General features: G+C 51.0%; 1 protein-coding gene across 1 annotated transcript in view; it reads right to left on the bottom strand.

Annotated features, from left to right (window-relative positions):
• Positions 1–7026, bottom strand: part of IGSF21 (immunoglobin superfamily member 21) — a 39654-nt gene extending 32628 nt beyond the window's left edge. Inside the window, exon 1 of the mRNA XM_054849783.1 lies at positions 6752–7026. Coding sequence (XP_054705758.1) covers positions 6752–6815 — 64 coding nt within the window. The 5' untranslated portion in view covers positions 6816–7026. The remainder of the gene's footprint in view (positions 1–6751) is intronic.
• Positions 7027–26314: the final 19288 nt, after the last annotated feature.

The following is a 26314-nucleotide window of genomic DNA, read 5'->3' as shown; positions in this document are numbered from 1 at the left end:
CTACAAGTACAGGGAGGCGGAGCGGGGCTGGAATAACCGCTGCTAATCCCCTTCGCCCTCCTCTCCGAAGTATATTGTTGAAGGCATTATATAAATGGGAAATTATACAGAGGTTTGGGCAGGAGATGAACTAAATCCCTGCCTCCCCTGCTTGGTTCTGCAATGCCTCCGAGACACTGGCTCTTCAAGCCGAGAAGGATTTTGCAGATGGAGATGCGCTCCAGGCACCAGAAGAGACGAAATGTGGGGTCTGGAGGCTGGGAAGGGCTCGGTGATGCCACATTTCCACCTCGGCAGCCCCTCTCCTTTGGGTGGCAATGTCCCTCCGCTGGGAAACGTGGTTTTTCCTGATGTTCCCCAAACCTCCTTGGAGGTCTCTGGCAAGCAGGTCTTTTCCGTGGATTCAGCCCAGCGCTGGAAAACCCTCCTTCCCTGCTTCAAACCTCCCTTGCCGGGGCTGTCAGGACCCAATTAATGATAGTTTTGCTTTTAGCTTTTAGCTAATACAAGCATTAATTGCCTTTCAAAGGACTGGCTCCAGCGCTGGCTTCTGCTGCAAAGGGATAGGAACGGCAGGTGATAGCCCTGCAAGATCGTGGGGATGCAGCAAGGAGCGTCACCCCAAAAGGGCTCGAGGTCACCCCATTAGACGAGCACATCGGGAGGGCTCTGACACAGTGAACCCCATTTCTCAGCCAGCTGAGATTGAAAACAAGCAGGGCATGCACCTTCCCCAGCCGAAATGGTTTTGCAGACCCTAAAAACCTAATTTTATACAGTAACTCCATAGAGGGAAGCACAGCGGTGGGTTATCGTCCCTGCACTTCGCTATGAACCCTCCTGCCCTTGGCATTCACTGCGAATCCAGCCCCAAAAGCTTTGAAAACAAGCCCGTGATTGACGGTTTATTTTAGGAAGGAGACAGGAAAAGTGGGAAGGAGATAATGCTGGGGAGAGATAATGTGAGCGCCAGTCATTAGTTAAAAACAAGCGCATCAGTACTCCAAGAGCCTCGGCAGAAAGCAAACAAAAGGGCAAAGAGAGCAGCTTGGCAAGGGAACAAAACCAGCCACATCAGCTGCATCCTCCCCGCTCGGGATTTACCAGCCGGGAAGTTTGCAAGGCGAGAGCTGCACCTCCTGCCTCCAAAAAATAGGGATATTGGGGGGTCCTGCCCTTGATTTTCCTCTTTGCCGATGTCGGAGCAAAGAGACTGACTCGGTGTCACTGAAATCAAGGTTTTTCTCTTAGGAAGTAGGGGAAAAAAAACGCAAAGCACTGAGGAAATCCCATCACTGGCGGGTCCCAAGGGGGTGATGCTTCGTCCTCCCCGTACACAGTCCCAGGCAGGTCCTGGCCATCTCCATCCACACCAGGGCGAGGTTTCGGCTCCATCCCCACCTCCCTGGAAGGCTTTTCCCTCGACAAATGCTGCAGGAGCCTCAGCAGGATCCTTGGCCCCACTTCAGCCTCATTCCCCAGCCATTAGCGCATCTGGATTAACTAAAACCTGCTCTTATCCCCGCACCGTGGAGAGCTTTTCATCGGCAGATCTTAAAGCACTTGGCGAAAGCAGCAAGGCGAGAGCCGGTCAAGCATTCCCAGTCAAAGATTTTTTTGACAGAAAAGACTATTTCTGCAATGACAACCCCCCCCCCCCAAAAAAAAAAAAAAGAGCAGGTGGGGCCCTGAAATGTCTCCACGGGAAGGGAACGTGGTTAACGTCATCTCTGGATGCTCCATAAAAACCCGGCGACGCAGGAGCTGAGCTGCATTTCCATGTTGCTCAAGCCTGGACGCAGCGCCAGGGCAAACCTCGCCTGCAAGTGCTTGGAGGCACCAGAGAGGCCACCGGGCATATACGAGGGCTGAGATGTATATAGCATTTAGCATATAGTACGTAGCAGATTGCATTTAGCACGTTGCATGTAGCACCTTGCATTTAACACGTAGCATATAGCATGTAGCGCCTTGCGTTTAGCACGTACAGCATAGCGCCGTGCATTTAGCACGCGCAATATAGCGCCGTGCATTTAGCACATTGCATATAGCGTGTAGCACCTTGCATTCAGCATGTGCAATATGGCACCGTGCATTTAGCGTGCACAATATAGCACCGTGCATTTAGCACACTGCGCATAGCACGTAGCACCTTGCATTTAGCACGTGCAATATAGCACCTTGCATTTAGCAAATTGCACATGTGGCACACTGCATATAGCATCTAGCATGCAGCAAATTGCATATAGCATTTTGCACAGTACATATAGCAGGGGCTGCTTGGCTCAAGGCTCTTAGAAGCAACCCCACAACCTGTAACCCAAGTCCTTATTTCAGGGCAGAGGGGAGCAACATCCCCAACCCAAACCCTACAGCATCCCTTGGCTTTTTTTTTTTTTTTTGGGTGCTAATAATACCAAGGGATTACTTGTTGCAGCAAGGGAATTTGGGGGATAAATACCCCAAAACTGAGCTCTAACACATGGAAGAGCTTCGGGAATGTTTAAGGACCAGCCACGGTTTAATGCATGAGGGTTTCCACGGAGAAATGAAGCCCGGAGTATCTCCGCATCCCAAAGATGCTTATCAGCTTGGAAAGGTCCAAGGCCAGGGGAAGATCCTTGCCCGTGTTAAAGCTTTTTTAAGAGCTCTGGGTTCAAACTGGCAGCTCTAAACCGCTGCAAATCACAGCTGGTGAGAAAAGAAAAAATTGGGCTAATTGGGGAAGGGCAATTAGCACAGTTAGGAGGATTTTCGGAAGGGGCTTCGGCCGCCCGCGTGGCCTGGATTTACCCGGAGAGCAAAGCACGGGCTTCGTGGAAATACAGAATTCATAGAAATAGTAGGAAAAGATTTCAAAAGAGGTGACCCTGAGCTGAATGTGAGATTTGCCGAGGAAAAGCGTGAGTAGAAAAGGATGGAGGGAGCGTGGGACGGCTTTCCAGGTCAGAGCCGTACGTTTGCAGGTGAATTAGAGCAGGTTTCGCTCCCACGCGGCGCAGAGGATGCTCCTCCTTTCCCCTTCCCCCCCCCCCAGCACACAAACTCCCACCCAACACCTCTTTTCTTTAAATGAGCTCAGCAGAGGCGCGAGCAGGTGGCTCCCATCACCCCGGTAAAAAGCCGTACGCTGTTATTTTCCTGCCAAAAGGAGTAAAATAAGGTTTTCCAGGCTCACAAGGAGGAGCCGCCCCGGCGGTTGCATGCAAGCTGGGAAAAACCCTGCGAGGAAAAGCCTGGGGGGGTCCCTGGGAAAGGAGGGGGAGGGGGAGAAATTCAGCTTGCTGATAAAAATGATAACTGTAAAAGGAATTTTCCAAGCTGGGTTGGGGTTTTGTTTTTTTTTTTTTTGGCTTGGAGAAGCGGCACGGGCATAGCCCTAAGGGCAGGTCCCTGCAAACCCCAGCCCCAACAAACCTGCCCTTTTGGGGCAAAGCCCAGAAAACCCATAAAGCAGCTTCAAAGAAGGAGCTCCGCTGGAATTTTCCCCTTTTTTTCCCATCACAGGAGGTGCCGGGGGCGGGGGGGGGGAGGGGACAATACAGAAGCTAAACCAAACCGCTCTGATAAGGACTGTATAAATATCTCACCGAGATCAAAACTCGACATATTTAGCCCTCCCTTTCATGTTTGCAAAACACAGCTCTGATTTTACACGGCTGTAAAACAAACCCCGACGAAACATTTTACGGGAACGATATTTCAGGCGACAAAGCTGAGCGGCGGCTAATCAGCCAGCCCTGATTTCGGCGATGCCAAGAAGCCATCGCCCGGCTTGCAGATGAGGCTTCCCGGCTTTCCAAAACCGGGGCGGGAGGGGGGGACACACACGACCCTGGGGCTACGGCTCCATCATTATCCGTGGTCCAGCCGCTCGCCTCCTCCGCGTGCCCTCATTTTTTTCCATCTTGACAGCTCCTTAACCCACTTAGCCCTACCCTAGGCAGCTTTTTCTGGCCAAAGGGAGAGATTGAGCTTGTTCTAAGGAAAAAAAACCAAACCCCTGTATTACAAGGGGTGATGCTCCCCAGAGGGACGTATAACACATCGGGAAGGATCCAACCGACCTACCGCGCGGCGAGGAAGCAAGCGGATTCGTTTGGGTAAATAAAAGGGGTTTTCGTTATGAGGCGATGGATGGAAAACCCCAAAAGGCTCCCAACGAAGGCGCCGGATGCTTTGCAGGATGGGAAGCTGATGGATCCCCCCACGCTCTCCTCCGCGCCGGCAGTGGGACCTTGTTGCTCCTCCTGGATGCTGCAGCGATGGGGGCGGCTGCCCGCCGAGCCGGCGCCGTGCAATATATAAGGTGATAATAAAAATAGGAGAAATTCCCCCCAAAAATGGCTTAGGAGGGTACGGCAGATGCCGGGAGCAAATGCGCTTGTAGGGAAGAGCAGTGGGAGTTTGCGTGTTGGGCACGTGCCCCCCTGCATCTTCCCAGGTGACGCGGCCAGATCCTGCTCGATCCCTTGCAAGCGAAGTGCCGGGATGGGGAGGGGATGGACCTCGGCATGCACGTCCCCCCTTGCCGCCACAACGCCGGCAGCTCCAGCCAAGGATGCCGTCAGCCACGGAAAAGCCATCTGCCCACTGAATTTTGGGAGCAGTGCTTGGCCTCCTGCTGCCTGGAGCAAAGGGAGGCGTCAGGATGGGCGCACCCACCCCAAACCCAGGCTTTTTTGCAGTGATTTTGAGCTGCTTGCTGAAAAAGCAGAGCGCAAACTGGCTTTTTTTGGGACAGCATTTCTCTGCTGAGGGCTAGGAAACACTTAACGCAGCTGATCCTCAGGATATGGGAAAGCAGCAAAGTCCCAGAGCTGTTCTAGGAGCCAAAACCCAGCTCGTGGATGGCCAAACCCAAGCGCTGGCCGTTGAACCTGGCCGCGAGACTGTGCCGAACGCCGGGATCCTCCTTCCACATCACTTATAACCCACAACCACCCCCCCGGGGCCACCAGCTTCCTCTAGACCCACCACAAAACAACTTTTACCTCTTTTTTTTTCCCCCCCAAAAAACACACATTGCACACACAGATTTACCCATACCTGCTCCCCTGCTCTCACGGATCAGCAGCAGCAGAGCAATCGCCCAATTCACAGTGATAAAAAAAAGGAGAAAGGGAGGAAAAATGATCCATGCACCGGTGACGGACAGCTTGCTGCTGGGGAAAAACCAAGGGGATGCATTGTTCCTTGAAAATTATCTATCCGTGACCTTAAAACCATGGTGGAGGCGGAAAGGAGATCCAGGTGGGAGGCAGGACTGGATTTGGCACAAGTTCCCTCCACCCCAAACCGCGCAGGTTTTATTATCGACCGCGTGTGCGGCAGCACGATGCCGGTGGGATGCTCGGGATGCACGGAGCAAAGCGGGGAGGGGGGACAAGAGCAGCAGCCGCAGCCCGGCAGGACGTAAAACCCATCGGGGGGGATGACAGAGGGATGCGGGAGATGCACAATGCCTTCCCAGCCCTGGTTCAGCCAAATCCAAGCCGGGCTCCGGCTAACCTCGGTGATCCACGGTCCCCGAGGGATGATTTTGGAGCTGCTCGCGATGCCGGGGAAGAATCGGCTCTTTTGTGTCAACCTCTCCCCGCTCAACCCCGCAGAGCACGGCCGCTGCTCCCCCTCCCTGCGCCCTGCAGCAGCTGACGGCGGCTTTCCGGAGAGAAAAAAGTACATTACAAATAAAAAAAAAAAAAAAAATAATCAAGCAAGCTCTGCTCATCCCTCCATTGCCCAGCGCAAAGCCTCCGGAGAGCAGCCGGGTCTTGCTGTGCTCGCTAGAGAGCGGCCACCCGAGACCCCACAGCGGGTGATTTGGGGGGATGCGTGCAGGGGGACATGGGGGGAAAAGGGGGAAAGAGGAGGGAAATTGCCTTCAAATGCACAAGAAATTTAATTGCATGGCTACCCCTCAGCCTCCGGGCTGTGAGGAGGGGAAAGTTTCCTGCCCCGTTGATTTTCACCTCCCGGGAGCCCCGCTTTTGGGGATGGGATGGGGGGGCTCTTATTAAAACCTCTGCGGAGCGAAGCAGGGAGCCAAGATGCTCATTTAGGAGCTCAGGCAGCTGCAAACCCCCGGGACGGCGGGGATTTGGGGGGCTGCTTCTCCCTGCTGGGTGCCCCCTCCCTCCCATCTGTAGGGTTTAGGGCACCCCCCACATGCCCAAAGGGCAGGGTGGGCTGGGGTGCCCCTGGGTGCTGTACCCCCCCCCAAAAAGCTGTAGCTCCTGGGGGTGCCCAGGGCACAGACCCCCGCAGGACCCCCGTACGGAGCGAGTAGAGCCAGGGCTGGGACTCACAACCGGACCCCCGGTACGGAGCGGCAGGGAAGGGGGACACGGGTCCCCCCGCAGTGATTCTGGCTCAGGGGTGAGGGACGAGCACCCCCCCACATTCTCGCCCTGTCCCCCAGCACCGGTACCCCATTACCCAGCCCAAAGCAGCACCCTGTTATTGCTGCCCTATTAATTGCCCCCCCATTAACAGGTCCCATGCCAGCACCCTGTCAACGGGTGCTCCGTTAGCAAGTGCCCTATTACCGGCTCCAAACGGGGTGCCTGCCCCCCACCCTGCACCCTCCGGAGCCCCCCCCATCATCCCACGAGCATTGGGGGTGGGGGGGGAAGGTGCAGAGCCCAGAGCCACGCTTACCGGGGTGCAGGTGAGCACCCCATTATTCCAGCGACTATGGGGGGGGGTCCCCCTTGTCCCCAGGGCGGGCGTGTGGGGGGGTGACACTCACCCAGCGCCAGGTCGAGGAGGTCCCAGAGCAGCAAAGAGAGGGGCAGGGGGCTCATCGTCCGCATGGTGCCGGCGGGGGGGGCAGCCCCATGGGGCTCACCGGCGCCCCAGCCCCCTGCCCGGGGGGCAGGCGGGCATCACGGGGGGGGAGGGGGGGGTCACCCCGGTTCCGTGTCCCCCCCAGCCCAGCCCGCACCCGCCGCTGATCCCGCCGCGCTGCCGCCCTTAAGCCGATTTATTGCAGCGGGAGCGGAGCGAGCTGGCGGCCGCCCGCCTCCCCCCCCACCCCTCGGCCCCCCCGTAACTGAGCCCGCCCCGGTCCGGCCCCCGGGAGGTGCTGGAGGGGGCGGGAGCGCTGTATGGGGGTGCAGGAGGGCGTGCGCGGTATATGGGGGGATGCGGGGGTGGAGAAGGGGATGCAGGGGGGGTAAGGGGATGCAGGGGGGGTAAGGGGATGCAGGGGGGGTAAGGCGGTGGGGCGGGTAAGGCGGTTTGGGGGGGGTAAGGCGGTCTATAGAAGGGATGCGCGGTGTATTGGGGGGGGCCGGAGGAAGGGGGGCGCGGTGGACGGAGGTGGAGAAGGGGATGCCCAGTCCAGGACGGGGGTTTGCAGGAGGGGGTGCGCGGTCTCTGGGGGGTAGGGCGGTGTGTGTGGGGGGGTAACGGGGCGCTGGATGGGGGGCGCGGGGTGCAGGAGGAGGGGCGATGTTGAGGGAGGGGGTGCGGGAAGGGATGCGAGGTGTTTTGGAGGGCGCAGGGGGGGAAAGGGTGATTTGGGGAGGGGGTGCATAGGGGGGGTGCACAGTGAGGGAGGGGGTGCAGGAGGGGATGTGCGATCCAGGCAAGGAGGCACGGTCCAGGGGGGGACCATAGGAAGGATGCTGGATGCAGGCAGGGATGTGGGGTGCAGGCGGGGGGGCAGATGCAGGCAGGGATGTGGGGTGCCCTGGGGCAGCAGTTTCCATTTGCCAAACCCCCCCATCCCCCTTTCAGCATTTCCCCTCTCCCTGCACCCCCCCAGCAGCAGGACCCAGCCCTGGAGCCATTCAGTGCCCCCCCAGAATCACACGCCAGCCGGGGACGCACAGCCCTCCGTGGCCCTGCTTCGCAGATGACCTTGTTTTCCTCTAACTCCCCAGATTTAATTAGTTCCTGGACAAAGGGGAAGATGCGAGTATTATTTCTGAAGAGCGCAGGTGGGGAGCGGGATGGCCTGGGGCGTGCAGGCAGCCACAGCAGAAGACGAGATTAGGGAGCTGGAGGAAGCTTTTCCTCGAGGTTGGAGGCCTCTTTCTGTTGCTATTCCACCTTAGAAGCAGCACTTCCCCAATACACACCTTTTTTCTTTGCAAAATCAGCTTTTTTGCCATTGCTTTTGATTTTTTTTTCTGGTCCCACGTAGTCACCCTGTCTCCCCCACACCTTTCTTTACAGCCCTCAGGCCCAGCTTAACCTTACCGCTTCCCAAAATCACGCGAACACCCCTCATTTCCAGCAGCGCAAGCCAGCCGCATGCAAAAAAATAATCCAGCATCCTCTTTTGGGGTGTATATTTGCAAAAAAAAAGCATCAGGGCAAAAGGTTTCCCTGGGATGGGGATGGGGGACAGCCCCTGTGCCGAGACTTTGGCACAACCAGTGACACCACTCTAAGGAAAACTGGTGGGTTACGGCTTGTTTCTTAAATAACCACCCTGAAAAAATCCACCTCTGAGTAGATAAGTGCAAAAAAATATTAAATAAAATCAATTAGTTGCTGAAATTCCTGTGAGCGAGCTGGATTTTCTCTCCCTTCTCCCTCTGCTTTTCATCCGCTGGGAAAAGCCGCAGCTCGTTCTTGCATGGAGATGTCTGGAAATCAAATCTTGCTTTATTTGATCGCGGGTTTGATAGACCCCCGAGAGACATCGCTTTTACTTTACCCTCCCAGGAATTTAATAGCCTGGGTAGGAAGAACAAGCGCTCGCGGGGCCGTATCCCAGCAAACCCAGCAGACCCTAAAAAAGCTTCAGCCTAACTAGCCGGCCCCGAGGTAAAACCGAGTTCAGCCAAGCCAAGTGTGCTGCTGTTGTTTTAAAGCCGCTCTGCCGGGTTAACAGCCCGCGCTCAACCCAAATGGTGCTGTCAGCTTCTGTAAGAGCTGCTCCTCCGAGATGCCTCTGCCGAGGTGTGGGTTTTCCTCCTCTTGCTTTGCCGTGCTGAGCCGCAAACCCCCAGCTCCATCACTCACCATCTCCTTTTTCACTCCCATCCCAAGCAAGCTGGGATAACCCTATTTTAATTTTTTCCCAAGGAGATGCACGGAGGGATTTTTTTCCGCCCTCGAATGCAGTAACCCATAGGCGAGGTGCTTAAGGAGGTGAAGATTTTAGGCTGGGGAGTAGAGAAGGGGCATCCGGATAAAAGCAATGCGGAGATGTTCGTTAGCTGCACTCGGAGATATCTCCTAGCAAAATAAAAATTAAAATAAATAATAAAAAAAATAAATCCCATGCCTTTTCAACCTGAATTTCGGCCCCTTGCAGCTCCGGCTCTGCCTTTTGGCTGTACAACCTTCCCCCAGAGCAAAAGCGATGACCCGGTGAGAGAAGCATAAACTAAATATCCCGAAACATTTAGAGCAGGACTTGTTTTCCCATGGCAAAGCATCTCTGTCAGCCTCCAGATTTAATATTTGAGTGCGGGGAAACCCGGAGAGAAGCACGCGGGCCATCAGCCAGATCCCAGGACATTGAAGGAGACAGTAAGTGATGTAAATTGTTGGATAAAAATATTGCCGTTTGTATTAGGTGTCTGGCTCGGTTGAGTTTCGCCTGGGTTTTAATTTCGTGTGAACACAGCGGCTGGTAAAAGCTACTCGGTTGACAGCCCCAGGGGCTTCGGTCCCCTGGAAAGGCATGAAGTGAGCCGAGCCGATGGGGAGTGACGCTCTTTTCCCGGCCAAACGCCGCCATCCAGACCGTGAGGGAGGTGACTCCATATTTTTTTAAAATAAATAAGTGCTTCCTCGCAGCCCCATCCCATTGCAAAAGACTGGATCGCTTCCTCCAGACATCACACCCTAAAAAAAAAAAAAAAATCACTATTTTTCGCATGGAGCTGTCGTCCTCCAGCCCGTCCTTCCCATCCTCGTGAGGGATGGATCCAGCCTGGAGAACTAGGTCCAAAGCCTCATCCCCGACATCCTTTGGGAGCAGCTTAAATCCAGGGCAGGGTACTGCGGGCGACTCTCCTCCGTCTGTCCTCGGCGACCCCAATTCAGCACAAAAAAAGGCTCCGAAAGGTGAAATTTCTCAGCTCCTCTTTTCCTGACCTTTCCAGAAGAAGCCCGTGTACTAATTAGCCGGGTAATAACGTGGCGAGGATGCGATTCCTCATTAGCTTTTGAGAGATTCCCAGCTACATGACTGATACGCATCTACAAGAAAATTAACTCGGGCGCGAGGGCTCCGTAATCAAGATTAATGAGGGAACAGGCAAAGAGCAGCACGTGGCTTCCCCCCCCCACCTTTTGCGCCTCCCCAAATGGGGTGAATCCCAAACTGGGGGGATGCTCTTCGACAAAGCGACATCAATTCACCCCAAGAGCATCGGCATCCCAGTGCCGCATCCCGCGGTCCCTATTGCGAAGGCGTCGGGAGGGAGAGGAGATGTTTCCTGCGTCGCGTGGAGAGCAACCTTCGCTTTCCCCATCCGCTCTCCCGTTATCGAAGCCGCAGCATGAAAGGGTAATTAGCTGCAGATCATTCCCATTAGCGTTATCCTTGGCTAATTGCCCCGCGGAAAAACGTGCCCCGCTACAAGTGTTCCCAAACCCCAGTTCATCCCTTTTTGCATCCCTCCGTGGTTTGAAACCTGGGGGCAAAATTAAATCAAGTCACAGGTGCCTGACTTCAAATAATCCATTTTTCTCCTCACAAACATTTTTCCATCAAAAATAGAAAAGCCAGCAGTCAAAAAGCAAAAAAAAACCCAAACCCACGTCATCATGGGATGACCCAACACGCCGCATTTAACCCAAAACATTTTCCTACGCTGCAGTAGCCCAAGGTCTGGCTTTTCCCACCCACAACATCCATTTTTCAACAATAAAACCCCCATTGTAAAATCCAAACAACCGTGTTTCCAAAATACAGCTTTTCTGGCATTCCTGCCAGAAGTGTTTCTTAGCAAAGCAGCTGGAGCCAAAGCACCATTTCCCTGGTTAAAAAAAAAAAAAAATTAAAAAAAAATCTCTTTGCATTTATTTTTAGTGTATCATTGAGCGTTGAATGCCCTCGACCGAGCCTGCTCCGGCCAGGTAACGTGAAGCATTCGAGCCCTGCGATGCAGGAGGGAATTAAAGCGATTTTTTCGCTGTTTTTCTCCTCCCTTGACAAGCCGAGCGGTGGAAAACCACGAGGAGCAGAAGAGCATCATCGTGTTAGCGAGGGGGTTTTCATAGCATGCACGCTGTAATTAATAAACTGTAATTAATACACGCCGGCATCGACGCAGAAGGGCAGGAGCAAACCCCAGAGCCCCCAAACCAGCAGCCTAAATGTGCATAAATATGTTTTTATCCCCAAATCTCTCAAATTTAAGGTATTATTCAACCCAGCCTCTTGCTTCAGCTCCACCACGCATTGACTAATTCCCAGGGCTGGTGTTTGGGGCCATAATTATTCCATTATTATTTATAATAATATTTATAAATCCATGCCAGTGGCTAATACATTTTAAAACTTCTTATTTCATTCATCTACGCACCAAAATGGGATCCTATAAGTAAAAATACGGTCACACGAGAGGGAGAAACATCCCATCTATATGGGCAAAATTCAGAATATAAGTCCCCATATGTTCAGTCCGGTCCTTCCCCCGAGCCTGTGAGTCAATATTAAGGCTGGATTTGTTGTTTTCCACCAAAATGAAGGTCTGGGGGAGTGAAAAAACCCTCATTTTTTAAAAAATGCAGTAGCATTTCATGCCTGTAAGTCACTCAGGGAGGGGTTTTGGGCTTGAATGTCATGTTTTTAGAAAAATTGGGAGTATTTTCAAAGGATTAGTGTGGCCTTTCTCTCCCTCCCTGCAAATGGAGGGTTTCAGTTTTTCAGCTGGGAAGAACATTTTGTTACAGAAATCCCTTCACCGTTGCCTTAAAAAAACCCCAAAACTGAAACATTTCAGCTGCCTTTGAGAGCAAACATCTCAGCTGCTCGTTTTTTTCCCCCAAACCCATGGTTTGCCAGAAACCTTAATATTTTTTTTTCCATCCTAGAATAACCCTTCTTCCCCAATTTTGCCCCCAAAATTATTTGCTGTATTTGGGGGCTGTACTTTGCTCAGCCTACCTGATGCTCGTGCAGCATCTCCAAGTTGGAAACGGGAAAAAGAAAATTATTTTAATGCCAACCGCCATTGGAAATATTTTACTTTTTTGATAGGATGCTCATCCCAAAAACCACTTCAACCAGCCCACAACCCTAAATGCCCTCCAAACACCTCCAAGAAACATCTCCCATTGCTAAATGAATCCTCCTAGGAGCTATATAAATATAAAATTGCACATGTACAGATATATATACATATAAGACGTTGGAGAGGACGTCTTCGCAGCTGTATAAATAGGTTGCTGACAGCTACAGGGTGGATATAAATAAGATTAAAAGTTGCAGGCACCCTTTCCGTGGTGTTTTTCCCAGCTCCATCCCCACACACCTTGCAGAAGGGATGGAAAATACCATCCTCCAGCCTCCCCCAAGCCCCATTTTTGTGCTAAAACAACGCTGCTTGCACAGAGATGGGTTAAATGGCCTCAAAACCTGCTTGGGACCAGGCTCATGGCTTTTTTTTTTTTTTTTTTTGCTTAGGTTAGTGGGGATTATACCCATCCCCATCCCCATCTTCACCAAACTAATTGCCACTGAACAATGCTAGACACAGACAAAAATGCTCCTTTTTTCCCCCTTTCCCCCAGTAATCCTGGTTCCAAAAAAACCCACTGATGCCCAACCAGGGCCCCTCAGCTTTGAAAATGGGTTAAAAAAATATTAAGCAACATTTTTAACATCTTTTTCTCATGCTGGCAGCTGTGCCAAGAGCTCGCTTCGGCATTTTTCCCCCCGTGGGATGGGTAGAAAAAAATTGCTACAAAAATGAGCAAGTGGAGAAATTAGAGCAGAGTGTGGCCATCACCCGCTTTCCCCATCCATCCCTCCACGTTTGGGACTGGGGGACCATGCCGTGGGGTGATGCCCAAAACCCTGCTGGCTTTTTGGGCATCTCAACCCTGTGGTGGCCAACGGATAGGGTTGATGGCCAATGGATGGTGTTGGATGGCCAACGGATGGGGTTGGATGGCCAACAGATGGCCCAGATGGCCCTGTGTCCATCCTATTGGCTCCATCGCTCTTTCAGCCCTTGCAAATTCGGGGGTTTCCCTTGCAGCGACCCTTGCAGCAACCAAACCCAGAGCAGCACCCTCTGCTCCATCAGCGGGCTGCAAGAAAACCTCCCCAAAAGCTCAGAGTTTTGCAAAAAGAGCTGGCGTGCATCCCTGCCACCTCCTCCCCGAGCATCCCTCCTTGAACAAATAACGGGGAGTTTGCAACGGAGCATCACTTTGGAGAACAAATAATGAGGAGTTTGCAACTGAGCAGCACTTTGGAGAACAAATAACAGGAGGTTTGCAATGGAGCACCCCCCAGCAAACAAATAACGGGGGGTTTGCAATGGAGCATCCCCTGGTGAACAAATAACAGAGTGTTCACCAGCAATATCCGACATAAGGAGCGAGGAGAGGGAGGGAATACCCCCCCGAGCTGAGCTTGTCACCGTCTTTAGCGACTGGAACAAATCCGAAGTGTCGACCGAGACCGTGTTAAGCATTCAGGGAGACAAATGCCAGGCCCGGGAATAAAGATCGGCTGCTCCCGTTTATTTCCATAAGGCAATAATAACCTGCGCCTTCGCTTTATGAAGTCAAATTTGTTACGGCGGATGAGCTGTAAAAAATTGTGGAGTTGGGGGGGAGGAAAAAAATAGAGGCTATAAATAAAATTGTAATTTTAACATGCATTACCATGTAATTGAGAGGGTAAAGGATGGAGTCGACGCTGGGTTGGAGCTACCTACAGCATCTCATGGGGTTTTTTGGCCGAGCTATGAGCCCCTGGGGACGGATCCTGTTCGAGTCTGATGGTGGCTTTGGCAGGGCATGGAGGAGCCCAAAAAAGAGCAGGAAAAGGGGTAAATAATACTTCTCGGTCGCAACAAGGCATGGTGAGTGATTAGCAAGAAAGAAGAGCCAAACAGCTGAGCCTCAAAGCTCCTGCACTGGTGAGGAAGGTGGATTTGGGATTTAAACATTGATATGTATAATTTGGGGGCTGGGAAATAATTTCAAACTTATCTTCGATATGCATCAAGGGCTCCGGGAGAGCGGTCTGCCCTCGGATGGGCACCGGGGGTTGATTTCTGCTTGAGGAGAAGGGCTTGGAGTGCTGGCATGGAGACGTTGGGGATAAAATGGGACCCGTAGATGGATACAGCATCCTTTAGGTCCCAAGTGTTTGCAAAAAAAAACCCCAACCCAACCCAAAAGTAAATCTCGTCTTAATGGTCAGCGCCACTTTCATGGGGAAAATTTTCAATGTAAAGCCAGAAAAACCCAGCTGCTGCTCCACGCAATGGGGAAAAACCCTCAAAGCACCTTGCCAGCCCCAAACCCAACCCGCGCAACGCGTCTCCAGCCTCGAGCGATAGCAGAGGACGGACAGACGCACGAACGGAGGGACAACCCCCTTTGGAAAGCAGAGGGCAACTCCCCACCGGCTCAGAGCTGCTGCACGTGGCCAAAGACCGTTGGGATTTTGGTATATTTTGCTAAAATATATTTTGGGATCATCTCCCCCCTTGCGGCTTTGCTCGCCCAGCTGCACTTTGGGGCTGCAAAGGAGCGAGCGGCAACTCGGGGAACATGCAGACCTCCCTGCCATCACGCTGCCCACCTTCCTATTACTTGCTTTTTTCTAATATTTTATAGAGCCTTTTTCCCTTCAGGTATCAAAGACGCCAGGGTCAGCAGAACCCAGCCCCGCTGCCATCTCGGGTGCAGAGATCTCATTTATTTACCGATGCCCATTGTTATCGCTCGCTTGCAAAAGGCTGTCAGGTCTTTTTTGTGTCTGATGCCTTGCTCCACCGTGCCTGAGCTCGCTTGTATTTCGGGGGGCTGATCCAGGGCTTACCCAACACAGGTTGGGCGCTTATGGGATGTTCATAGGACGATATAGATATTTTTGCATGGAAAGGCCAATTCACAAAAGGGCTGTGTCTCGGGCAATAAGGTGGGTTCACACCCTGAGCGGTGTTTTCTCCCCAAACGGGGGCTGAGGAAGGATGCTGACCGCAGCAGGAGCATTTCCAGCCCTGCCTGCATTCCCTTTCGACCTCAGCTCCTCCGCAAATGCCCGAAACCTTGGGAAAAGCCAAGGCTGGGAAGGCAGGGCTCACCGGGACCCAGCCAAACGTGATGAGACAGGTCCCCTCCAGCCCTCGTCCGTCTCCCCGGCACAGCAGGAGCGGGGGGGTGGCTGGCTCCTACCTCTCCCCCTTCCCCATTTCCCTGCCCTTAGCGAGGCAAACACATCCCCGATACATTTGCAGAGGGATTTCCACGGCAGAGGGGCTCATCTGGGGGTAATCCCAGCCGGCAGCGGGGCGAGCAGCTTTTCGACGCTTCTCATCGCCCAGCTCCGCGGGAGCAAACAGCAGCCGCCGTCTGTTTAAACAGAGATGCCGTCGGGCGCATCGCCTGGCTGTTTGCACTCCTGCAAACACAATATCACCCAAGCCTCTCTCAGCTGTCATCTCCTTTCACGTCTCATCCATGCCTCCTAAATTCTCTTTGCGTCCTGTACGAAGAAGTTTGTTTCCCTTCGCGGCGCACCTCGTAGCATCCATAGCCTGAAGGGATTGCCCCAGTCGGACCTTTTCCAGGGGAAAAATTGCATGTTTTCCAGCAAATTCACTGCAATTCCTCCACACCTCTGCTCCGAGTCTGTATTAACACCACCGGAACAGACCCACACCACCTGCATCATCCAGACCTTCCTCCTCCTCACTCGCTTCCAGCGTCCCTACACCCACTTTGCTTTCACACAGCTTTACCTCCCCAGCCCATAAATCTGCGGGTTTGAAGCAACGATAATTTTTTTTAAATATTGTCAAGGGAGCTCTTACACTGTCTGTATCACCTTGGGCACATCAGATGTTTCATGGAGCGGGGAACATCCATCCATCTCAGAAGAGAGTGTGGTTTTTCTGCTTTAGATGCTGACTTTAAGCGCTCTCCATCACCCAGTGAAAAATACAGATAATGGGCAACACGCACTGACACAAACAGGTGAAATTTGGGCACCGGGGAAGTTTTCAGCCAAGTTTTTCATTTATTTCCACACGTTTGAGGCTCTTTCCCAAAGGTGTAAATGGGATTTGCTTGTTTGCATGCTTTTTTTTTCCCCCAGGAGCAATATATTTGCTTTCTTGCCTTGGAAGAAAGGTGAATTATGCAAGCTGTCCCAGCAGCCGGGTTAGCAAGCACAACTGCAAGCAAGAGAGCAAAAAAAACCTCGGTTTTGACCCAAATTGAAGATATGTAGGTCAATTCCTCGACATCCAGGTAAGCAAGAGAAGCCCATGATGGGACTTGTAGCGTTGCCTTTGTGCATGCCTTCCCGGTGGTGAGGGATGGGTGAGGGAAAAGGAGAGGCTGTTTTTTGGCTCAAAAGCCTCAAAATGGGGGTTTTGAGAAGACTGACCAAGCTGGCCCAAAATTTCAGGTTTTGAGCACGAGGAAGGACAAGGAGCAGTCATGCAAGATGGGTTTCCTTAGGGAAATGGATTTAAACATGCTGTCCAACATGCCTGCTCCGGACCTGTAAATACCTTATGGAATGGCTCATTGCTTACCCACACCGAAGCGAAAATGAAAATAAAAGTAAGCTTTTTTCGGGCAAGCCCAAGGGGACTCAATGGTTCATTGCTGCCACATTGGAATATAGGAATTGCTGCCAAATTTTGGGGAAAAAACCCATCCTCCCACCCCGGGGGCAACCCATCGCCTTCGCCCGCAGCAGATGCTCAGAGCACGATGGCACAAGAGGGACAGCACGGGGCCGATACGTGACATTTGCATTAACTGCCTGTTTTTATCGACCGCCGGTGAGGAAGACAAGTCAGGCAGGATTCAGCCGCCCGGTTTCAGCTCCTTTCTCAGTGCTCAGATGCAAAGCATCCGCGTGGCAAGCGTCAAAAATTCAGCGAGATGAATCGCACTCTGATCTCCAAGAGCATCCCATCACCGCAGGTGCTCTCCTTCTTCATTAAGGCCACGTTAAGCAACACGTTTCGAGCACAGCGTAGGTCTTTCGAGCTTAAAAACATGACCCCGAGTGCTTTCCACACCACCCGTCTACGCTTGCATCGACTCCAGACAACTCCTTTGGGAACACCGGGATGGTTTTGCTGCTTGAGGTTTAGCAGAAAAGAGGAAATAATGGAGAAAAAGCAAGATCCTGACTCCTCGAGCACCCCTGCTTATTTTACCTTCAATATTTTTTAACATGCTCTTCTGTGGCAGGTTTCCCCCTCCTCCCATCGCTGCTTCACCTCCCAGCATCGTGAGTGAGATGTAGCAATGCGGCTTGTGTATCCTACTAAAAGATATTTAATAAATATGCAAATCACTCCTCGCATCTCCTCGGGCAGGTGAGGTGTGCGAACAGGCTGTACTTAAGTATTAAATCCATCCTCCGCCAAGTACCTGGAGAAGAGCAGAATAAACCAGAGCTGAAGTTTGCATGGAAACAGGGTAAAGAAATGCATCTGACGGCGACGGGGAAGCTTTTCTCATTGAAAAACAAATCCAACGCTCCGTAGCATAGCACCCACCGGTCTAGATTTAAGTGAGCTGGAAGACAAAACAGCGAAAAACACGGCATATAGTCTCATTAAGGACCAGACCTTCAAAATTTTATCAAGTTTTCCCCATTGGGTTTTTGCAGCATTTCTCAGCCCCTGACTCCGCTTCCAGGACTGGCAGTGCCTGATTGCTCACCTCTACCCTGTTCTGTATTTCCCAGGTCCATAATACCCTTTCTACCAGGCTCTCCTCTTGGATAAATAAGCCCAATCTTCACGATCTCTCTTCAGAGACAATTTTTTCCAAGGCACGCAGGCTTTATAAATGCTTTCCTCAAAGAATAAATCACTATTTTTTCCCCCAGACTAGCCAAAATAAATACAACACTGAGCAAACCTTGATGTGGGAACAGGCGGGCAAGCGCATGTAGGTGTCTTATCACTCCATGCTCTTGAGCACGTTGTGGTTTTCCCCTATTTTTCACCCCAAACCTCCCAAACCCAAGGAAGCCTGTAATCTGTATAGAGGGCAGGAATAGGAGCACAGCTCAGATTTGAAGCCAGACCATCAGTTTACAGGATTATCCCATGCAATATTTAACCCAGTTACCAGGCTCGGTATTTTTGCCCTCTAAATGGCTAGATTTGGGCAAGGGTTGTAAGAAAAATTCTTTCACCAACCCAGCTTAAACACTGGACTTTCCAGCCTGCAAACTTTGCAAGCGTTGTCCAAATGCCTTTTTATTCCCCCTTTTCTTTGAAAGCACCAAGCGTTCCCCTTGCCAGCTACCTGCCTGCACACAAACCCCTGCCAGATGGCCCATTGCTGCCTGCAGGCAGCTCCTGCCCGTCCCTGCCGGCACTTGAGAGCAGACCGTGTGGCCGTGCTCCTGTCAGATTACTCCGATGAGAGCAAACCCTAAAAAAACCCCAAAATTCTCAAGAAAATCATAGAGGCAGCAATGGTTTGCATGGGGATGGAAATGCACCTGCGCGCCGGAGCCAGCAGTAATTTGGGAGAAGTCACGTTTTATATCAGGCGGGGCAAGGAGCCTAAAAACAACCTCGAAAAAGAGCCGGAGCTTTCCAGAGAGAAACACTGTCAAGACGGTTTGGTCAATTGGATGCACAACTCGGCATCAGCTCAAGCCGGGGTGTTAGCAGCCAAATATCGCAAGTGAAAATGTATAGGGCTGACCGTAAAGGATGCAGAAGAGCAGCCAGATCCTGTGCATCTCCCCCACCAATCAGAGGAACAAGCAGTATTTTTTTTTTTTTTCAGAGAAAAATTTATTGTTCGTAAAAACTGCTTCAAAAAAAAATAGAATAAATAATAATTTTTGCACTGCTTGGAGCTTTCATTCCTTCACTGGCCCTGGTGAAATGAGAGCCAGAGCATCGCCTTCCCCGGTGCTTTTGAGCAAACTCAGTGATAATAAATCAAAGCCAACCGCCGCAACCTGCCGTGAAGCAACGGGGAGGCCAAAGGGGATGAGCACGACCCATCTCGCACGAGGAAAAAACCAAAAGGGAACGGGAGCCAGTTGCTTTGCACGAGTGCAACCCTTCACCTCCAGCTCAGAGAGAGAGAATTCTGCTTTTTAAGGGTTTTTTTTTTTTGAGCCTTTTAGAGGAGACCTTGCCCTCCTCGAGCAGTTTTACAGCGAGCATCACACTTGGCACCTGTCTCAATTCTGGGCACATCCGCAGCCCTGCCCGGCATGTGACTTTTCTTCTGAGACCCGACCTCGGTCTGTAACGGGCAGTTTTACGAGGAGGAAAAGCACCTTGAGGAATTTGCAGAAAACTCACTTTTAGCAAGGAGGCATCTCACTCTCCTTTTGCTTCCTTTATTTATCAGCTCTTTGGAGATTTGACTAGACATCTGCTCACAAAAGGGCAGGTTTCGGGGATGTTGCAACACGATGGCAAGCAAAAAGTCACCGGCAACATCTGACCCAGATCCTTTCCACTCATTTACACCAACAACGGGATCCCTTCAAAATCAACCTTCTCCCAAGAGGATTCACAACTAAAATAGTAGGGGGGGAAATGTTGCTACGGCTGGAAGAGATGAGGATGAAAGAGCAAAAAGTAAGAAAGCAGCATTTGAATTTTAATGATATTTACTTTATTTAAAAGGGAAAAAAAACCCAAAAACCAAACCCAAAACCAAAACCTTCAGCATTTGCATCAAAGTGCCTGGCTGTCACGCTGCCAGGAGAAGACAGTTGGAAAAAAGCCACGGAAGGAGCTGCCCCTTTGCAATTCAGCTCCGTGCATGAGTTACGGTGCGATTCCCGAGGACGCTGGGCTTATCGTTCTCAATAAGCCTCTTTTTATAGGTCTGGCAGCAAGATGCGAGAAAGCAGTAATTAAATTTTCACGCGGAAGAAGGCTTCTGCTTTGCACCCGCGTTGGGAGAAGTCAGCATAAAACGCCGGGGTGGGCCAACGACAGAGGGGATTTCAATTGTATTCAGGGCAAGGCAATAATACTAGAAAAATGTAACACTGAACAAATGAACAGCTGAAAAAGCAAGTGCAAACCTGGGAGCACCTTCTCCCGCCCAATATTAATCCAACTGCCACCTTTTTACCTGCTAAACATGCACAGAAACCCCAAGAAGTTCACGAACAGTGCAAACTCAGCCTATGTACGCCAAGCAGCGAGACGTGTAGCTAGGTCGTAAAGCCAATGCATGCCTGGAAATCGGCTTGGAGATGTGCGTAGACCCAAAATGACCTTGAAAATAAGTCTGTTTGAGATTTCCAACTCCTCTAAGAGAAGCTCAAGTCCATCAAGGTCACGGGCAAGCAATGGGACACAACAGCTTAGATGCTCCAAGAAGCTCTCCCTGTAATTTACCCACCAAAGCCACTACTCACATGAGTTTGCAGCTTTGTGGGTGACCTCCACTGAGCTGCTGTCATGGTTGGTCCAGGTCCAGCCGCCCCACATCCCAGGGGAAATCTCTTTTCCCAAGGCATGAAAATTAAAAAGAAGTTGCCAAACACAGGGAGGCCAACATGAGAAGAGCGGCATCTCCTCCTAGGACGAAACTCAACCCCGACAAATGCCCATTAGCTCCAAAGAGATGAAAAGCGGGGGGCAAACAAGGGATAAGAAGCTATTTTCAGGTGGAAGATGCAAAGTGATGTCCTACTTATGCAGGTGCTTCATCAGCCAGAGGAAAGGACTTGACTTGTGTCTATTTTATGAGGTCTTTTACTCCATTCTGCTGAGTGCTTGGCTGTCTCAAGGCTCCAGACTTCCAGTCGTTAGAGGCAGTTATCTCTATGCAATTTAATTAAAGTCTAGTGTTTAATGACACAATGTGCTGCTAATTATTTTTCACTGGTTGTCAGGAGGCTTTTTTTTTTTTTTTTTTTTTTGGTGGTTGCAAAGCAAAATTTAATTACGGCAAAGAAAGCGTGGGGGTACTATCTTGAGGGCTTTTGGAAACAAAGAGCCTTGGGTAGGCAAGTGGCACATCCAGCTCTGCTCAACGAGGAATATGAACAAGAAATATTGTCTGGAGCAAATCACCACCACATAGAGACAAGAAACGGGGACATGAGGGACACCTCTAGCTTGGTCCACTCTTAATTGGCCAACACAATCATGGACAGACATGAACAAGCCAACATGTAAATGCATCCTAAATTTCCATGTCATTTTGGAGACATGGTCTATGGAGATGCTGTACCAAGGCAGCAGGCAGGAGTTTTGGGGTGAAGTAGAACCTATGGGATGCAAACAGGTTGGGTGACCCCATTTTATAGCATGAAAACCAGAGACAGACTGAGTTTGCTCATGCAGGACAGAGGTCCTTGCATCAACACAGTAATATACTGACTTTTCTCCTTAAAATAGCTTCCCACGCAACAAGTCAAGTCCCTCTTTCAAGCTGTCATTTTTTGGGGGGGAGAATCTGTTTGCATCTCAATCCATTTCTTCTTTCAAGCCGAATTACTCCCCCATTGGAGCCTTCATCATTCGTAGGCTACCAAACACGTTCACCAGCAAATTTAGCGCTCCACGGTTTCGCCTCGTCAGCAGAAGAGGGATTTGGGAATCCTGTTTTCCCCTCCCTGCCTCCAGCCTTTGTCTGCTGGGAGATTTCCCCTCTCTAAGCCTCAGTTTCCCTGTAAAGTCGAGATAATGACGCACATTTATTTTGCAAATTGCTTTGATCTCTACTGTTGAAGGGTGTTCTGCAAGACTTAATTACATGTGTCACCACCAGCCTTTGCTGCACACATTAAAGTATCTTAAGCCGCCTAGCAATGCAGAGGAGATCTGTGCAGAGAGAATTAAATGTGCAATATGCTCATCTGAGAGCAGAGTTTTGCAGTTTTGAAGAGGGCTGATGAAGTTTTGCAGCTGATAAGTAGCTTTGAGAAACTCCCCGGCGTTTTTTGCGTACGTTATTACGGTTTTTCCCTTCAATATTAACATATATCCGCTCGGCACTGCACTTAGAGTTGGCAGTGGGTCTAGAAGCGAGAGTTTCTTTTAGCAAGACACAGGCAGATCCCGTTTTGTTGCAAATAAACCCAACTTTTGAAAGCTAAACCCCCACTGGAAATTGTTATTTTCTCGAGATCTTTGAAACGCCTACACGCTCGGATGGCACAAGCGGCGCACGGTGACACCCAATAATTACAGCTGGTCAAAACATGGAATTTCAATCCCAGGAGAAAATCTGACATCCTGAAATTTGCAGGTTTGTTCCAGCTGACGGAGAAGATATCATTGCAAAACTGCCCACAGATGCAGAGCGGGGGGGGGGGGGGGGCGGTTCTGTTTTGGAGCAGCATCTCTAGAAAAGTCTGGGCAATGTTATAAAACACTTTCGCTGAAGCTTTAGTATTTTGTTAGCGCATGATGCGATAGTGGCCGAAACATTAGAAGTGTTGCAAAAGCATAAAACAGTCATTAAATACCCCAAAACCTGGGTGATTGAGGGGAAGAACCTGCAACGAGCCAAGCTGGATGATGTATTTCCCCAGCAGCACGGCCTTGACGAGATGAATATTGCAAAGACATCCAAGATCATTTGCATCCTTCTGCCCACGACTTTCTTCCTTATCAGCCATCTGCTACCCTTGAAGGGCTCGTGCTCTTTGGGGAGAGGTTTAGTTTCCAAGGCTGGAAATAGTGAGAGGATCTGGAATGAGAGCAGCAAAAAAAAAAAAAAATCCAGGAGGAATTTGGAGGTCAAGGATGGAGCCAACCCAACGTGCTCCAACACACTTTTCATAAGCGCTTGCCGCAGCCTTTGCACACACAATAGCAAAGACAAAGAGAAAAGGAGGGAAAAGGCCCAAAATGAAAAAAAGAAAAAGAAAAAGGGGAAAATGAGGAAGGGAAGAGAAGAGCAAAATGCTTCCCAGGGAAAAGCATCCCATCCCCAGTTCCCACCAGCATAGCAGGGGGCAGGTTAGCGAGCGGTGGTGGCAAAGGCTGGGCAAGAACCACCGGTGCAATTATTTTGGGGAGAGGAGCGTGGCTTGAGAAACTTGTTGCCGTCCTTTGTGGATCTTTAATGAACCTTTAAACATGCCAAAAAAAAAAAAAAAAAAACCACCCCAAAAAACAAAGAGGAAAGGAAATGAAAAGTTCTCATTAAAGCTTTTGGCAGATCTGATTAGGGGTTTTAGAGCCCTAAACAACCATTTAATTGGTAAATCCTCCGGCAGCCAAGGAAAAGAAAGGGCTGGGCACAAAAGCGGACTGTTTTCCTTGTTGTTGGAGAACTGGTCCCTTCCTCCCCGGAGAGAGGGCAGGGCTGAGCGATGGCATTGCCAAGAAAAATCAAATATCCAGCAGAAACTCCCCTCTTCTCCCTTTCATCCTGCTCTCTCCTTCAGCGTTGCATCGAACTTTGCATTTCTCCATCTCCCCCAGCCGAGATGCTTCATATTGCGATGATAGAAAGGGCATCGAGCCGCGAGCAGGGACCTCACCTAAAAGCAGGTTTTTAATGCTTGGGGGTAATTTGGGCTGATGCTGAAGGTTGTGGCCGTGAGCCGATCAGGTTGTGGTCGTTGAGCCGATCAGTGCTCATTTCAGGTCTTGCTTCCAGCTCTGAGAAACTTCACAATAAAGTAAAATCATAAAAAAAACCCACCCCGAACAGAAATAACCAACCCGCAGCCAGCTCGAGTCCATCCTTTTGCACATCTCCGTTTGGAGATCGCCGGCACCTTTCTTCTCCGCTTGAGCTTTGGTAACCCAGAGAAAGCAAACTTCTCCAAGGCGGCTGAGCAAATCCCTCGTGCTGTGACTCACCCAGCAGCCCGATTTAGCTGCCCTCCCCCACGCACACCGCGTACCCCGGCACACTGTGAGCTCGCCCCGTTTCCCCACGACTCAGGGTCCCTCCGCGTTTCGACGCTCCCTTTGCGACTCAACTCTCCGCGGCACTCCGTGCTGGCAGCAAAAGCCGTTCGAGGTGGCCACGAGAAGTGGGGTGAAAGTCGGGATCATGGTGGTGTTCCCTGGAAAAATGGGGTTTGCAAGGGTGGTCCCCGTCCTGCTCTGCCTCCCCCCCAAAATCACTGCAAGGCTGCAACAACATCCCGTGCAGCAGGATCCCTCGCAGCGGGGCTTTCACGCTGTCTCCCTCCCAGCACAAGCGCCGCCGGCTTTGACCTTTTATTTCCCCAATTCATCATCCTTTTCGCTCTTTCAGCTTCGTTTTGCCGCCTCCATCCTTCACAGCCCTATTCCCAGCTTGAGCCGTGCCCCCCTGCGAGAGAGGTGCCGTCGCCACAATTAAAACCGTCTTTAGACTGGATGCTGCTTGCACCAGCATCCCCAAAACCCGGGCACCAGCAGGTTTGCCGCTGGACCACAGCTGATGGGAGCAAGACCAAACCGTGACAGCCGAGCATTGCCCTGTGCCTCTGCTCCTCCACTTATCCTGGAAGTATTTCCATGCAAATCGTGCTCCCGAGAGTTTGGGAACTCCTGCCTTCACTGGAGTCCGGAATGTTGCACCGGGGATTAATTTGGCCCCGTGCCTTTGTTTCCATCCTTGACCTTGAGTGTCATTAGAGCTCCTCTTAAAAAGAGATTGATTAATAGGAAATTACTCAAAGTCCTTTTAGCCAGCGCCGGTTTTGACACCGAGAAGGAAAGCGTGGGATGACAATGCCCAAGTCAAATATTTGCCAAATTAATTCCTCTACTAAAAATTGTTTCAGATTTTGAGTATTTTTTTTAAAAAATCCATCATGCAGTATTTCTGCAATTAGCTCGGCGTTGCTTGGGTGAGGACACACCGATCTGATTTATGAGGAGGGAAAATATTTCAGAAAAACGCCTTTTCACACGCATCCCAACACCAAGGGGAAGAAAAAAACCCGACTGGGTGCGGGAGACCTCCAAAAGCTGAGAAATACCTCTTAAACCTCCTGAGAGGACGGAGTTAGAGGGAAATTAGTCGTGGGTCTCTGAACGCAGGCAGGGACGGGGTGTGGGCAGCACAGGCAGCAGTGCCGGTGCCCGCTGGCTGCTGGCCACAGCCTTGGGAAATCGCATTAGGGCCGTCGCTGCACCGCTGCTTCCCCGCAGAACTGCTGCTAATGCATTAATGCTCCATTTAGGATCAGGGCCCATCGATCCCTCATCTCTGAATAACTAATTCAAGCCCCCGGTGGGTTAATATAATTTTTCCACGCTTGGAAATCTTCCTGTTACTGGCAGCTCTCCGTACCCCCATCCGTGTGATGACAGCAATTGGGGCTCAGCATCCCATCACCCCTCCGGGTCTGCATCCCTGCCCTTTGCTCCTGGCAGAGCATCATCACTGCCAAGGGCTTGACATCAAAAAAAAAAAAAACCAAAAAACAAAAAAACCCCCAAACCCCAAAAAATCGAAGCCTCAAAACCCAGACACCCCAAACTGCAGCTCCTGAGGATGCTGAATCAGCAGGACACCGCTCCCCTGCAACGCGTGCTCTCAATTTTGCTCAGGTTAATTAAAGGAGGGAGAAGATCCTATCATCAGTGGTCTCAAATTTACAGTAACACAAGATCTGTCATCACCCCGGCACAAATTAGTTGCTTTTTCTCTTCAAAAAACCAAAAGCCCCCCAAAATTCCTGCAGAACTTCCCTCCTGCTTTTCCACATCGGCACCGTTAACCCTATCCCTTCCCCTTGGTTTGCTGGGGACAGATCCGGACGGATCACCCCACGCCAAGGAAAAGCCAACCCTGCCCCACAACATGCACTAATTTGGCAGAAATCTCCCCAAAAACACTTATGTGCAGCATCCCGGCTGCTCTCTGCACACCGAGGAGCTTCCCACTCCCGCAGCAATCCCTTTTTGCTGGTGGGTGAAGCCGTTCCCACCTTATCAAGCACTTTGGCACGCAAGGCGTTATATAACCCCACGATATTCAGATTTTTTTCCCAACCTCCGTAGGCTGCCTATAAATAAGAAAAAGAGATGGGGAACCAATCCCACTAGAACCTGGTGATGGATAAATCCACCCTGTGCACCCACGTGCAGCTAAAACTCCCCAGGGGAAGAGAAAGGGGGTTCATGATTGGCTTGAATTTAGCCCAGCACCTAAAAAAAAGCCCCCCCAGGATTTCACCACCATGAAGCAGATAAGGAACAGCCCCCCAAAACTCTGCAAGCTT

The sequence above is a fragment of the Grus americana genome, chromosome 21 (assembly GCF_028858705.1).
Source record: "Grus americana isolate bGruAme1 chromosome 21, bGruAme1.mat, whole genome shotgun sequence".
Classification (NCBI taxonomy): Eukaryota; Metazoa; Chordata; class Aves; order Gruiformes; family Gruidae; genus Grus; species Grus americana.
The sequence above is the reverse complement of the archived record's forward strand: the minus strand, read 5'-3'. Positions and strand labels throughout refer to the sequence as shown.